Source organism: Nelusetta ayraudi, unplaced genomic scaffold (genome assembly GCF_046127955.1).
Source record: "Nelusetta ayraudi isolate G7.1 ecotype Tasmania unplaced genomic scaffold, CSIRO-AGI_Nayr_v1 ptg000048l, whole genome shotgun sequence".
NCBI lineage: Eukaryota > Metazoa > Chordata > Actinopteri > Tetraodontiformes > Monacanthidae > Nelusetta > Nelusetta ayraudi.
This window is the reverse complement of record NW_027466098.1, coordinates 16480313-16496060: the sequence shown is the minus strand read 5'-3', so window position 1 is coordinate 16496060 and position 15748 is coordinate 16480313. Positions and strand designations below refer to the sequence as shown.

Sequence of the window (15748 nt, the reverse complement as noted above, 5' to 3'; positions counted from 1 at the left end):
TGCTGGCCTTTTTTTCCCCCTCCAACGTTGCACTCGGCTCATATTTCCTCGGTCCCGTCCTTTCAAGCCGAGTGCCTTCCATCAATTCAAAACAGGAACATTTTGCAAAGGGTGACAAATCATCCTCATTCAGTCACGCGCGTTAACATAACAAAGAATAGCTAATGCTCTGTAGTCGTCGCATCGGATTTGAAATGTTTGAAGTGTTAATGATGCGGCGCGAGTCTCGGCACCAAGACGGGAGGAGGCAGACAGCCGCTGTTTGAGGCCCTGTGATGGTGAAAGTTGGACAGCGAGCAGTGAGAGGCGGTCACACATTTTATTTAGTTGTCTGCTTTTTGTAATGGAGCTGTTGACTAATTGAGCGATATTGTATGTTCATGAATTTATTCCATTCTCACGCAGATCAAACAGAAAGAGTCTTAGGGCCCGTTTACATGAAGACGGTGTTGTTGTTATTTTCTTTTTTTTTGAAAGCGACCACATTTTTTGAACCGTTTAAAAAAAAATAGTGTTCATACGAAATGACTGAAAATGAATGAAAACGCTGCAGTACTGATGCCAGGCCTTGTGTGGTGCTGTGAGTTTACACTCAGCCTCCCTCTCTCAAGCTTGCCAGTGAACTACGGTGGCCTGCACGCACCAACCTGAATAGCTTGTCCAACTTCTTTGTTGGTTTATGTGAGGACGTAGCATTCACCCTAAATACGAAACATGCTGTCAGACGAGCTGGATTGTCCACACCGGGCTTCCTTAGAAACATGGCGGTGCAAGATGGCAGCTAACGGGTTTTTTGTTGTTGTCTCTTTCAGTCTCTGTTGGGCGTCCAATGCGAGGTCCAGCGGCAGCTGAAGGCCTTCGTCAGGCTGGAGCGCTTCGGCCAAATCTACGGCGCCAAGAGCGCCGGCTGCCAGCAGGCCAAGGGCAATACGCTCTTCGCCTCGGTGGACTCCATCTTCGGCAAGGGCGTGCGCTTCGCCATCCGCGACAGCCGCGTGGCCACCGACATCATCAGCCTGGCCAACGAGGACGGGCGGCGCATGGCGGCCGTGCTGGACGACGCCTACTACCTGGAGTCGCTGCGCTTCACCGTGGGCGGCGTGGACACGCACCACTTCGTCAAGCTGGGCTCGGTGGAAGGCGACCTGGCCCTGATCGGCACCACGGTGGGCCGGCGCACGCTGGAGACGGGCGTCAACGTGACGGTGTCGCAGGTCAACGCCGTGCTCAACGGCCGCGCCCGCCGCATCACCGACATCCAGCTGCAGCACGGCGCGCTCCGCCTCAACGTGCGCTACGGCAGCAGCGTGGACGAGGAGAAGGCCCGCGTCCTGGAGCTGGCGCGGCAGAGGGCCGTGGCCCAGGCCTGGGCCCGTGAGCGCCAGAGGCTGCGGGACGGCGAGGAGGGCCTGCGCTCCTGGACCGAGGGCGAGAAGCAGCAGCTGCTGGGCGGCGGCAAGGTGCAGGGCTACGACGGCTACTACGTGGTGTCGGTGGACCAGTACCCCGAGCTGGCCGACAGCGTCAACAACGTTCACTTCCTGCGGCAGAGCGAGATGGGCCGCAGGTGACGGCGCAACAAAAGCCACCCGAGTTGACGGACGGACGTTTCCGGTGGAGGTGGGGGGACATCTTGCCAAAGACAGCCGTGTACATGACCACTTCTTCTGATTCTTCTTCTGTTGTTTTTTTTTTTTCCTTTTGACCGTGCTCAAACTGGTTTTTAAATATACTGTAGAAGAAAAATTAGAAAAGAGGAAGAAAAACACACACACACACACACACACACACACACACACACACACACACACACACACACACACGGTTGCAATCAGTTGCGCTGTCAGTGGAAGAGTGCCCTTCTGCTTTTTTGAAGATTCTTCAACAGTCTTTGCCCTCCAAGTGCGGCTGCTCGAGGACGACGATTCTTTGCGATGTCTGTGACTTATTTTTTGCCCCTCCCACCCCACACCTTGCCCCCCCGCCCCAGATCCCCGCGTAGCTCCTCCGTTTCCTGCTTCCGATCGGCGGCTCGTTTCAAAAGGAATACGGAGTCGGAGCGAGCGGTAAATGCGACTCTGCGGATTGTTATTCACAAGCTTGCTCCATTCTGCCTTCTTCTGCACCTCAGCCAAGGAGATTCCTTCTCTTTTAATCACTTCTTTTTATACTTGAAGCCCCTCATATCCCCGGTCACACATAAGTAATGAGAGAAAGAAAGAGAGAGAGAGATTCCTGTCGCCGGTAGAGTTTCTTCATCGAAAAAAAAGAACCCGAGCTGAACTTGTCAAAGCACCTTCATTTGTGATGTGTCTGGTCATTTTTATTATGATTATTTTCTTTGTTACAAGACTGGCGTATGTACTTGGTAGCTTCGGCGCACTCAGACTGTGCATGTTGACGACCTCGGCATCAAGGCGACGTACAGAAACATCAATTTTATGTGAACGCCAACTAAAGGATATGAGCTCGCGTTTGTTTTTAGTTTTGCTTTTTGTTATTTAATTTTTTTTTTTTTTTTTTTATGTTAACGAGAAAAAGAAAGCATAAACAAACGCAAAACAGTAAATTTCCCTCAGCTCCTTTTTCTTTTACGTAACAAGCGCAACACACTGTTCAGCTAGGAGACTATTATTGTACCAGCCCTGTAAGAAAATACTGTGGAGTAACTGTCTGTATTAAAACAACAAAAAGGTCAATTACAGGAATGGTTTGGATCAGAGTTTTTTTTTTTTTTTTATAAATAGCTATAATAACAGTATAACAAATGTGAATTTTCAAAAAAAAAGAGAAAAGAAAATGTGAACTCTTGTCCCTTTTTATTGTTAATTGTCGTACTTGAACAATACTAAAGGGTGTTTTTTCAGCACGGAGGCGGACGGAGCTGTGGGAGGAGGTTTGTGCCGCTGCGGGCTTTCATTTCGTCAGGTTAGACTTTTCTTTTTCCGACCTCAGTCGTGCGCACGTCAGTATTCCTCACCGCCGTGTCCAATCAGATGAGAGTACGCACGACTTGGGATGAAAAATGTTTTTTAACTAGGGACTCCAGACAAGAAAGAAATCGATCCCATCGGTGAAAAAAAAAAGAAGAAGAAAAAAAAACGGTTCCATCGGTACCTCGTGGCTATCGGCCGGGTCGGCGAGATGGATTGGCTCTCGTCCTGCGGGTGGGCGGGATGAAGGATAGAAATTGCCTTTTGCCCTAAAGGCTGCCTGCAGGTCAGCATCAAAAGTGCTTTCATTCCCCCAGAATAGGGCTGCTGTTAGTGCCACGGCTGGCTGAGAATGCATTAGACCTGCAGGTGTATTAGCTCCCTGTTTACAGCAGACTCAGAGTCGTGCGTGTGTGTGCGCACGCTGTCCTTGGAAACGACCCCCGCGGACACTCGTCCAGCTCCCGTAGGGCCGCGTCCACCTCGGCGGAGACGGCAAGAAAAGGACTTTTTTTCTGCTCATTCCAAAAATGCCATTATGTGAAAACTCAAAAAGGGAGTCCGGGACTATTTTGGAAAAAGCCGCTACGACTTTTTGAACTATGCGAAGCCGCCGCACACACTTGGCTTTTTTTTTGTTTTGTTTTCTCATCAAACTATGAACTGGTTTGTGTACTCGGCGCCGGTAGGAGCATGACTGAGTGTTTCAATCTGTACAAACAGGCAAAAACAGTCAAGACGTTGTTTTTTTCTTTCTTTTTCTCCTTTCTCTGCTGTCGGTTGATTCAGTCATGTTTTGTTTCTCCGGGGAGGGAGAAAAAAAAAAACCCTGTATGTTCAGCATCATATGAATGAAGGATATTTTGCATTGTGGAATATTGCACTGAAAACTGTGGCGTCATTTGACTGTATCTTTTTCTAAAGTCTGGGACTCATTTTGAGTTTTGGTTTGTTCTCAACACTGTGTTTTTAGCGCTTCTCTTGGACCATGTAAATGTGAAGACATCGAAGTAAGCTGTAAATAAAATGCAAATGTAGATACCTCTTAGAGCTACATTGGTGACCCTGTGTAGTCTTAAGGTAGGAAAAAAATAAAGGGAATATTTTGTGTTTAATTTTTGTGTGTTTTTTTTTATATTTGGATATTGCAGATATTGCATTGTCAGTTTGCAACTCAGCAGGATTTAATTCATGTAGAAATCTGGAAGGCGATTGGACAAAGTCCCTGTCTGTTATGACATCTTCTCACTAGGGGACCTTTCATGTGTCGTGAACACAAACCTGCCATTTCACCATCTGTGTCTGAATCGGATTGAAAAGGTGATCAGACAAGAGTCCTGTGTACTTGTGGAAGTACTGGGACAGATGTGATGTGGAAGCAGCCGTGCCAGGGCGGGAAAGACACCGTGACTGAGAACTCTGTGGCCAAACAGGATAGAGTACGGATTTAGTGTTGAACTGAAGCAGAAGGATGGATAGATAGATAGATAGATAGATAGATAGATAGATAGATAGATAGATAGATAGAGAGAGAGAGGGCGAGAGAGAGAGAGAGAGAGAGACAGACAGACAGACAGACAGACAGACAGACAGACAGATACAAGTTGCAACACATTGTTTGCTTTGACTGAACCTGTGGCAGCAGTCAGAAATATATAATGTCTAGACTTGAGTAAAGGCAGCACTTCAGAAGATGGATGCTGCTTTTGGCCAAGCAGCGATGACTCATGTGACCAAATGGTTCCTTCGCTCTTGTTTTATTTCATGTTGGTTTGTTTTTTTTGTCTTTGCTTTTGTGTTTTTCACTCCTGTGGCCACCACACTACCTATGAGTCGCGTCCAGTGTGAAAGCACCCCTCCAGTCGCATTGGACCAGTTCAGTATTTTACTGACGGCTGAGCCAGTTCGCCAAAGTTCACACGTGTTTCATGAAACTTGAACCAACAACCTGCTGCAGTTGTCATTACCTGTTCTTCTGATGCTACAATTAGAAGGAAGCTGCTCGTTTACTAACTGCCACACAAGACCAAATGCTTTAGACTGGAGTTTGACAAGATGGATGTGCAAGGTTAGTAAATTCCATTTCACTACATATTATTATATTTCACATGGTTTTCACATCTTATTTTCTTGTGTGTAATCCATTCATCCATCCGTTTTAAATAGAGCGGTTTATGTATAATCCTAAACAGTACATTTAACAACCAAGTCTACTGATCATCTTTGCATCCAATATATAGCGCACTCATAATTTCTCCAACGATCACTACTTTTACAACTATTTTAATGAATGTTATGGAATGCAACGAACCCATCATTCGGAATATGCTTTTACTTTGTTCAACACGCAGCCCGACAAAAACGAGTCATAACTGCCACAAATCTCTTTCCCTGTTAAAAGTCAGCAGAAAGCCGACTGTCAGGACCTTGACACCGTTGAGTTCTTTTTGATGCAGCTGAAGCCACCGGGATACTTTTGCTTTTTCTGCCTTTACACATGATGACTTTGTTGAAAGGAGTGCAGCTCAGGGCTTGCTCATGTCGGCTGGCAGGGTGGCACGGGAGTCACGGCTGCCAGTACTGGGCACCAGGAGGGGGAGCCGAGAACATTAATTCTCACTGCAGGCACATCTCGTCCCGGCGCCCAGACGGGTTCGTGACGACCTGTTTTACCCGATCCTCCTAAGTGTAGTTTATTCATACACAAGACTAATAAAATGTCTGTGGGACAGACGATTATTTTAGGAACTAATTGTAATTCTGTATCACTGGGGGGGGCTTTTCTCTTTGTGCTGTAACAAAGGGCTTGCATCACTTGCTTCCTGCTTACCAAAGTTCCCAAACTTTTCCTTGTCTTGGCCCCCCAAACACCATTGGCTTCTGGGACTCCTTTCAGACAATATTACAAAATATGTAAAGAAAGATATATTATATTTGATACTGAGAATTAAAAGATAAAAAAAAAAAAATGTTTGCTTTTTTTTTTCTTATTTTCTCTCCAATTTTCGGCGGCCACCCTAGCGCCCCCTGGTGGCCTTTAAAAGGGTCGCGACCCCCACTTTAAAAAAAAAATGCCATACAACATCTAATTTCGGATGAGTTTTATGAGTGTGGTTGCAGGATTTTCATCTGTCAGACCACACGCGAGACACAATTTGTCATTGGCATCAGTCATCGTACACACGGGCAGCAAGATCTTTCACTGCACCTGCCGTTTCGCAGACTTCCTCGTGCTTCACGCGTGACTTCTGCAGAGAATAGTTCTTTACAAGGAGGGAGCAGACAGTGCATTAAAACACATTCAAGCTTCAGAGATTGGGAATGTGCCGTAGCCTGGGGGAGCGCAGTCTGGCGGAATCATAATCACTATAACCTTAACTCGGCTTGGTAGGGAGCCATACTGCTCTCCTGATTAAATAGGATTTTTTTTTTTTTTGAGGCAATTAATTTTGTATTTGAAAATTAGAATTAGTTCTAATTAAGTGGGATCATTTGGTGTAACTTTGATCTTTTCTTTGGATGAACAACAGAGAATCTCTAATGGAGTGATTAATACGTCGGGCTAAGGCAAATTTGTGCGAGATGGAAATAAGTGCCATAGCTAATTAGGCGGAGGGAGAAAATTTTTATCTGTAAATATGACGCTGTATAATTCTGTCAGAACATCCCGTCCAGCGATGCCGATCATTTTCAGCTGCGAGTGGAGGAGCTCGGTGTGCCGGAGAGTGTTGCTGGCAAGAAGCAAGTCCCTGTTTGTGACCAACAAATTACCATGGAAAAATCCATTCATTGCATTTTCAGCTAAGCCTAAAGTTTTTAATTAAATGACTAAACACAATTTGGGACTGGGCGTATTTTGCTTGGCTCCCGCTCGCATGCTACTCTTCGGCTGTGTTAGTTCGAGCATTCAGAGAGATGCCTTCACATTGTTTTCACACTCTACCTGCTTCCTCCCACGGATGAGTTAAGCACTCGGAGTTCAAGAGCAGGATAAACACCGGCGAATGTATTTGCCGGGAGAATCAGCCAAAGGTTGATTCCTGCAGTGACCCTGTCATCCGTCCTCCTGAAGTGTCCCGGTCCGTAAACGACTGTTTAAAGGAGCAGAGCTGGCTTCTCTGGCTTCTCTCACTTTAGAATTCCCAAATTCCACCTGTTTTCAGGTCTATATTTCTACGAGCCTGGGCTCCTGTGGCCATGCATGAGTGGGAATCCAAAACGATAAATAAAGAGAGGCCAGTATACTTAGCAACCTGTTTACAGCCTTTACAGCCCACAAGGGAAAATAGTTTCGGGTTCCTGCTTGAACAGATGCTTCAGTGAACTTTCTACATGTTTTAAGAGACACATTTTGCAAGTTGAGTTTTTGGTGTAAAATAAATTTCCAGAAAACAGTGTATTGCAGCATATTTCCTGTTGTTGTTGTTGTTGTGGTTTCTAGCTTCCTGCTAACCTGCTGCTTTGCTGGACCCTCTATGTGTTTGGAAGATCTGAAAATGATGCTAGCTTTGAGGAGAATGAGTATGTCTCTTTTTGGCATCACCAATGGATGATTTCCAGGACAGCACGTTATCACACACTGACGTTTAGCCAGCAGAGAAAGAAAAATATTAACTTTTTAAAGTTCTCTGACCGGCAAGCAAGGGATTTTTATTGCCGTATATCTACATCTTTGACATAGCAAATACTAATATCGGGAATCTTTATCTCCCCTACAGGCAAAATGGAAACTCGCTGCAATGTTGTACAAACTACAAAGCATGCTGGACTCTTTTTTAGCCTGTAGCAGCACCGTAAAGGTGTCCTGCACAGCCTGAGATTCTGTCTTTACAATTCCAGTCCACAATCCCCCTCTCTGTTCTCCACTATGCAAATGGAGGCCCAATCATAAAAGCTAATGATGTAAGGAATGACAAACCAACTGGCCGTAGAGGGGCGCGAGGGGTGAAATCTCCTCAAGGTTCAGCTCTCATTTGGATGCCCGCCGCCGCCGTGATGGCAAAACACAGTAGAGACGGAAGGAGCCCGGTAATGCGTGAGCCCGGAAAATGAAAGTGAGCTGATGCTTTTCAGGAGTGTCATATTTCCACGGGTCACACAGAGGCCATCGTTGCCTTTGGTGCGGCCGGACCTGCGGAGGGGGAAAATGGAAAATGCACCTTAAGCAGTGCGAGGCAGCGCGTCGGCTGTATGAGGGGTATTATTCTCCGAAAATGAGACTCAAGCGAGCCGGCTAGCACCTATTGAGGATGGCTGCTGCGCTAATATGTGTTGAAATGATTGAGATAAACACTGGCAAGAAACAATCACCTGTGGCATGAAGTCATTTGAAGGTTGGTCCGGATTGGCTAATCAGGATAACTGGGAATATTCCTGGTGGGCTGGCAGGGTTTTGGCCTTCAGTGGCTGAAAATACACTTAATGTTGCCCATTAACTTGGAATTGTTCGCTTTACAGACACCGTCTGCTGTTTATTTCAGTTTGAATACACCAGTAATTAGGTTTGACCAGGTGCAATGATGAAGTTATATGTTCTAATCACCCACTTGAATGAGTTGAATTGCTTTCAACTCATGCTTCACATTTGTTTGACTATTAAAGACAATAAACAGCAGTGTACATGTTGCCCTTGGGCTGTCTAAACTCTTTTTGACAGAGGAACCTGTCAGAGAGCGCAGAAAATAAGCTTGTCGATGGTTTAATAGAAAAAAAGCAAAGGAGGACGTCACAAAGGAAGCAAAAGAACAGAACGAGACATGCATAAGTGAGCAAGATTTTATTTAAGCGAGCTCAAGAATCTTCAAGAGTCAAGTGCCAAGGCCAGATGACAAACTGCAACCTGCTCCGCTCTTTGAGTTTATGAATGAAGGGAATTCTGTAACATGCGTGCTCAGGAGTAAGTAAAAAAGATAAAAAGCACTGCGGTAGAAACCATTTGAGAAAATGACGCGACATTACGAGGCCGTCGAGAAGGACGTTCGCTGTCACCAAGATGGTGATGACACAGTTTTAACATGAGGGTGCTGGTCTGACGCATGAAATACTTGAAGTCTGACAATGAGACCCTCTCTGACCCTGCCTGAGACCAGACTGCTAAAAAGCTCTCACAGCCTGCTGCAGTTTTTTTTTTTTCCCTTTTTCCTCCAAATAATGGAGACATTCATTTGCACAAAAGCCTTTTTCACAAAGGAAAGATTCAAATTCATTCAATTCCACTCTGTGTCTTCCCTCACTGTCCTGCTGGCTACGTCGCACTTGTGGAGCCGCAAAGCATCGCATTCTTCTTCTTCTTTTTCGGTGTGATCTCCGTGGATTATGTCGGAATTGACGCCATGAGAAATGAATCCTGTCGGCAACAAAAGTGAAACTCCCCCCCCCCCCCCCCCCCCTCTCTCTCTCTCGTGCACGCCCGGCTGATCCGTACTGTCGCCCGGCAGGGTCACGGTCAGAGGCGGCGGTGGCGGTGGACCCGGCGGAGGCAAAAGTCCCAGCTGCAGCTGCCATCTCCAATCTCCCGTCACATTTTCCTCCCCGCCGACAGGTGTGAACAAAGGACCCAGAGAAATGTCACTGCAGCGTCTCTCGGACGGCGCACCGACGCGGGAATGAGACCGCGTTCGCACATTATGCAAATCGTATTGACAGCATATCTAATGCTTTTATTAGGGTAATTACGCCGAAGGTCAGAAAAAAAAAAAGTCCCCAATCGGCGCCCTGCTCAAGCTTGACGTTGGGCCTCCACTCAAAGGTTAGCCGCTCCTTAATGTGTCGGGACAGCTTATCGTGTAGCACGTTGCGCCCGTGGAGAATTAGGTGTTTATGATTTTTTTTTTTTTTTATCTATGACACGAGCTCAAGCCGCGTTCGGTCAAGGGGGCACCACCCTTCAAAAGTTAGCCTTACCCGTGGAGACGCCGAAACGCCAAATAGCAGAGCAAAGCGTTTACTGATTGCAGATCAGTCACGCACAGGCAACAACAGATCTGTGGCATGAGGAGCTATAGAAGTCGCTCAACCCACCGCTGTGGAGAGAGAGGACAAGGAGAGAAGACATTAATCATGGAGGACCCGTAAATGTAAGGTTCATCCTCCGCGGACATTCTCCGTTGTGGGGGTTGATGTATTTTTAATAGTCTTGGGCTACTTCAAAGTATTTAGCAGCAGGCCTTATTAAAAATATATAAAGCAGCAGAAAAAGGCTACTTTTTTTTTTTCAAATTAGTCATCTGTCTTTAGGTCAAAAGGTTAAACTGACGTAAGGGTGGTCCACGAACAGCCGGGCTTGTCCTCCTGCGCCCCCTATTAGCATTTCATTATAATACATCTCACGACTTAGCTCAGACTTAGCTTGTGAGACGGCAGCCAATCCGACAATTGCAAGCAAATGTTGAAGATGGCTGGTGACATCAGAGTTTGCTCAGTTGGCTCAACTCCAACTATTGAGCTCTTGAATCCACCATATTTCTATGCTAAATGCAATTTGTGCGCTCAAAATGATCCAATGCCAAGTGCATTAATGGCGTTACAGTGTTTCTCAAAGTGGGTGGCGCCCCCTGGGGGGCGCAGAGTCACGTCTGGGGGGGGGGGGGGCGTGAAACACCGGGCGGGAGGGAGACAGGGCGTCCGGGGGAACTAATGTTTTCACGTCGGAACTTTTTCCACGGCGGAACAATTAACGATGGTGACGTTCACGCCAGACTTGAAGCGGGGTGCACCTCCGCGGCCGGCTCGCGCCGCACAGCGATCGTTTCAGCGTCTGGTCTATTTTCTTTCTAATGCGCGAGCCGCGAGCGAAAAAGCCAGAGGACAATCACAGGCGTGACAGAGAAAGTTTGAGAACCACTGCGTTAGCATGTCAGCTAACTAAAAATTTAACTTTCTAGATTAGTTAATTTAATGCTATGCATTTGGTTAATTTTTAGTAAAGTACGTGTCTAGTGCTGATTGTATTTCTGTCTGCTTTTCGGGTTTATGGGACCACATCATACGGGTAGTGCATTAAAGCGCTCAGCATTTAATGTAACTACGTACGAAATTCAGCTTTATGTACCGCAAGACACTCTTGTGAACATCAAGGTTTTCAGGCTAGATGCCTCGGCTATCTTCTGTACCATTTCAAATTTCTATTGCATGTTAAAAGACAAAAATAGGGATTGTAATGGACAAACATATGACAAAGGAGCTGGGATTAAATTAATTCACTGTGATTCTATTCCAAAGATGTGGAGGTCTTGTTTCCTTTGTCATCTTTGGATCTGCTGGACATGTTTTCAGTTTGATATATATTTAAAAAAGCTTGAAGTGCCAGTGACAGAGTTATTTTGGTTACAGAACCTCTGGGCCTCTACGTACTAATACTATTATGTAGATCAGCCTCCGGGGGATTTATTTTCACATTGTGTTTTTGGATTGTGACACGTCTGCCCTTTCGTTTCATTTGCCCGCACAAATAAGCTTTCCAGTCCAAGTACTTGAAAGTCGCACGGGAGAAATTTTTAGCTCTTTCCCAATGTAAGAAGTGCTCCTTTTCATAAGTCTTTCTTTGCTAAATCATCTTTGAATGCGGAACTGAAAACTGGGCTGACCCCACTGGAACAATTAATGCTGCTTCACTTCTGGCAAAGCAAACGCACTGACTGAGAAATGCTCTTCACCTCAAAATGTGGGTCCCCCCCCCATCATTTCCTATTTAAAACTTTAAAACTTTTTTTTTTCTTTAAAAAGCTTGAATGTTACCGTTGCGTGACACGCTGAATGTCATTAACAGAGGGCGTGCTGAAGAAGGTGCCTTTTTGTCTAATGACTCCAAGTGTGGTGGAGCAGCACATTGTTTATTGGTGAGAAACCTTCCATAAATCCACTGGTGGTGGTTGCACATGCTTTGTAGCAGAGCTTTATTCTATTTCAAAAGCACAATCCTGACTTTGCATGGCTACACTTGACCTGCCGGCATCTTTGGGAATCTATAGTGCTAATTATAATAGTAGTGATAATTCTTTCTTTTTTCATTTTTTTGCACTTGCAAAGCCTTTAATGACTGACACGCACACACACACACACATACACACACACACACACACATATATATATATATATACATATATATATACAGTATATATGTGTGTGTGTATATATATGTAGATAGATAGATAGATGGAAGTAATTTAGATGGTGATGAACTTCCTGTCTATAACATTCAAGCGGACCAATCAGGTTTGCGAGTTTTAGCCAGGCTGCAAGAGCTCAAGGTTTTCATTTGGTGTGACAGCTCACATTAGACATGGTTCACTTACTCAGTGCTGAGCCTCATCATTCAGGAGTTTTTAACCTGACTGCTGGCAAAGCCAGAGTGGATTCAAGCCATTTAGGGGTAAAGTCTTCAGTCTTGTTCTGTCTCCTTCTTTTAATGTGAAGATATCAACCGTTTTTGACAAAACAACACCACCTGCATCTACGCTGATCTCTTCAGCTTCAACCAGGCTCACAGCAGTTTCCTGTATTTCCTCTTTGTTTCCTTCTGGGGCTTTTTAAGGACAGCCAGAGGCAGTTGCTTGAGAGTTTCGCCTCAACTGTATAAAGAGGAGTTGACTGGTAGTAGCATACTAAGATCGATCAAGAAGACTTTCAAAGCTGACAAGATGCATAAGCAAGATTTACGAATAGAAATTTTTAGGCTCCAGCTGCTGCGCAGAGTTAATGTACCCATTTTCCAGACTGGGATCTTTTGTTTAAAACAAACACCATACTGGAAGCTAAATGCCCGCATCCTCCTCAGCCTGAGGCAACGGGTACCTCTGACATCACGATTGATTGTGTGGCTAATTGGAGTGTCTGGATACACTAAAAGTAATCAGTCACAGATTTAATGTCGGACATCTGCTGAGGCAACAGTCGCCGCCGTCTATTGGAAGGCATTGTTTGTTTTGACATGAAGCAGTAGAGCTGATAATGCCATCTAATAAAATAAAATATGTACGCAGTAAACTTAACTTGAGGAGGACGCGGCAAGGGCAGACACGTTCCAGCGCGAGAGGCGCTACACAACCCCGGTGAAACATTATGATTTTTTTTTTTATTTCCCGCCGCCCTTGACAAAGACGGCGATCTGTGGCAGACATATTACGCCACTTATGTCAGCTCCTCCTCCACCTCAGTGATTGAACGTCGATCATGTTCCCTGCTTAGAGCGGAGTCGGTGTCAAACTGAACCTGTTTTCAATTTCCAATTCAAATTCCAAAAGTCAGCGGTGATTCCTCCCCAGTGTGGTGGGAAGACACACACACACACACACACACACACACACACACACACACACACACACACGCACACACGCACACACTCATGACACAAAGTGATGAGCCAAAGCCTCAGACGAGATGATTGGAAGCGGGAACTCATCTCTCGACTCCCAGAGAGGATACCCGCTTCAACAGTTTGCTGAAGTCAAAAAAGCTTCTCAAAAATTTCTTGCCACGTAAAATCCCAGATTGCACCCATCCGTCTGAGAAAGAGCCCGCAGGCAAACGTCGCATGTGGCACGCTTCCCTCAACGAAACCTGGAAGATGATTGGACAAACAGTCGATCCGCCGTATAGCGAGACGGATCACGTTCTTTACTTTTAGTTGAGACGAGTTTTTCACACTTCAGTCAAGTGTCAGTCAGTCACCTCCAACTCAACATCCTGCCGAGGTCGGTCTGGAGCAGAGCAGAAACATCCTTCCCATCCAGGAATCTCTTTGATGTTATGAGAAAATAGCATTCAGCTCTGGTGAGGCCGCGGCTACAGCCGCGTCCATGTCAGCCTCCGTCGCGGCAATTATTGCGCTGTTTTCCGTCCATTCTTCTTGCCCATCACCTGTGGTTTCCAAGGGCAACATGCTGCAACTCTTTCCTGTTTAAGGTCCTATATAGTATCCACTTTCACATCTGTCTGTTTCGCATCTTTTTTTTTTTTCATGCTAGACTCCAACAGTGCCGCTTTGCAAATTTAGCTATGAAAAAAGCCAAAGAAAAAAGAAAGAAACAGCGTACTGAGCACTGTCTGTACAGCCTCCTGCAAATGGTCTGAGTTCCATAATGTGTGTTATATAACAACAATGTATAATGATATGGAAATAATGTATGTTTTCGCAAACACTGTCTGAAAAGTAAAGCAAGGACAGGATGGACTTCACTGAGAGACACGTTAGAAAATGTTGGTCCAGTGAATTCTGCGCAGTGTGGGACCTTTATGCACCTGCCTCAAGCGTCGAGAACTTGAAGGACCCCAGTTGGTTCCTCCAGACTGAGACAGACCGAAAACATCCATCTTTTCTTTTTTAAAGGTGGATGTGATTTTCAGACTGAAAATTTTAGCCATGTGTCTTCATTCCCAGGTTCACCTGATGCTGACCTGAACTTTCAAATCAATACATTTCCACATTTAAGGTTTATACCCTTAGGTTGAATTATATTATTTATTGTTTATTCATGTTTAATATAGTTTTGTTTTCATGGATTTCAGCGTTTTAATATAATGTAACAACAGTGAGTCAGTGAATTTCTAATTTTGGTCAGAGGAACAAAACAAACACATGTTGTATATACAAATACTCCAATGTACACTGGCTGAAAAGGGGTAAGCCAGAGTTTACTGTGCCACAGCAAGCACAAATGAGGTGCTAACACCAAAATGGAATCACAGAAATTGGCCAATTGTCCCTTTAATCGTGTAAACCTGATGTTTCGAAGCATGCAGAGTGAGGCCGGCAGTTGCCTGGAAGTGCCTTCAATGGCAAGAGATAATCGAACTGAGCAGCAACCACCTCTTATCTAAGTAGCAGGGCCTAATTAAAGGGAATGTTTTAATTACCTTTCTGTGATTGCAGGGGCTCGGCGCTCGAATGCTAGTTTGTATATTATGCACTTTATTAAAGCGAGGCCCATTGTCAGGCAAGGCGTCGTCTCTCCCGGCAGCTCTATATTTCAGCCCGACTCCATTGCCGCCGAGCAGCGGTCAGTATCAAGCAAACAAACAAAGCTAATTAAGACTTATTGTGCTGCCGGACAGCAGCTCGTTCTTTTGTGATAAAAACCAGTAATCACTCACTTATCGCAAATGAAATAAATTAGCGCGGCAATGACACGCTAATGATAGAGCTGTGGAGCGGCGCTGCCACACCAGCAGGAAAAGAACAGTCGCGCGGAGGTCAGACTGCCTGTTAAAGGAGGAAGCACTCAGCGGAGAGGTGGAGCGCTCGGGGGTTAATGAGACGGGGATTGCCTTCGTTTTACGGAAAAGGTGCATATTGACGGACGTGTCGGCAAACTTCCGACGGCCAAACTAGATGTTTTGTTTGTAAGTCGGTGTGCAGCAGGTGAAGTTCCTGGGCCCAGCACTTTTGCAACAGAGTGCACGGGCGAGCGCGCACATGGCTGGCAGATAAACCCCGCCGACCTCCGTAACTTGAGAGCAGCGCAGGCAGCCAGAGATATCGGTAGGGTTACGCATCATTAAAAAAGAGGAAAAGGATAAGAAAAAAAAAGCACACGGTGGGCATTTTTTTCTTTCCAAAAAACACTGTAAAGTATGACGCGAGAACATTTTTGATCAGTGAAAACAGTGGAGGGAACTTTTTCCAAAGGCTACTTGCAGTCCAGGCACAGATGGAAAGAACAAGGGGGGCAAAAAAAACTAAAAAAGGAATTATTCATAGACTTTAAAGCATTTTCCCCACTCTTACATGATTTCAGCGTAGCAACGTTAAATCAAACAAAATGCAGCAAGCACTAGTTGTGTTAGCTTGTATCGCTTCTTTTTTTCATTCTCATTAA

The 15748-nt window shown here is 45.4% G+C and overlaps 1 protein-coding gene across 9 annotated transcripts in view; it reads left to right on the top strand.

Moving 5' to 3' along the window:
- The window catches only part of tenm4 (teneurin transmembrane protein 4), a 160971-nt gene extending 158466 nt beyond the window's left edge, over positions 1-2505 (top strand). For all 9 annotated transcript variants that reach the window (XM_076036757.1, XM_076036758.1, XM_076036756.1 and 6 more), the window contains one exon: positions 813-2505. In XM_076036757.1, coding sequence (XP_075892872.1) covers positions 813-1571 — 759 coding nt within the window. In that variant the 3' untranslated portion in view covers positions 1572-2505. The remainder of the gene's footprint in view (positions 1-812) is intronic.
- The last annotated feature ends 13243 nt before the right edge of the window (positions 2506-15748 follow it).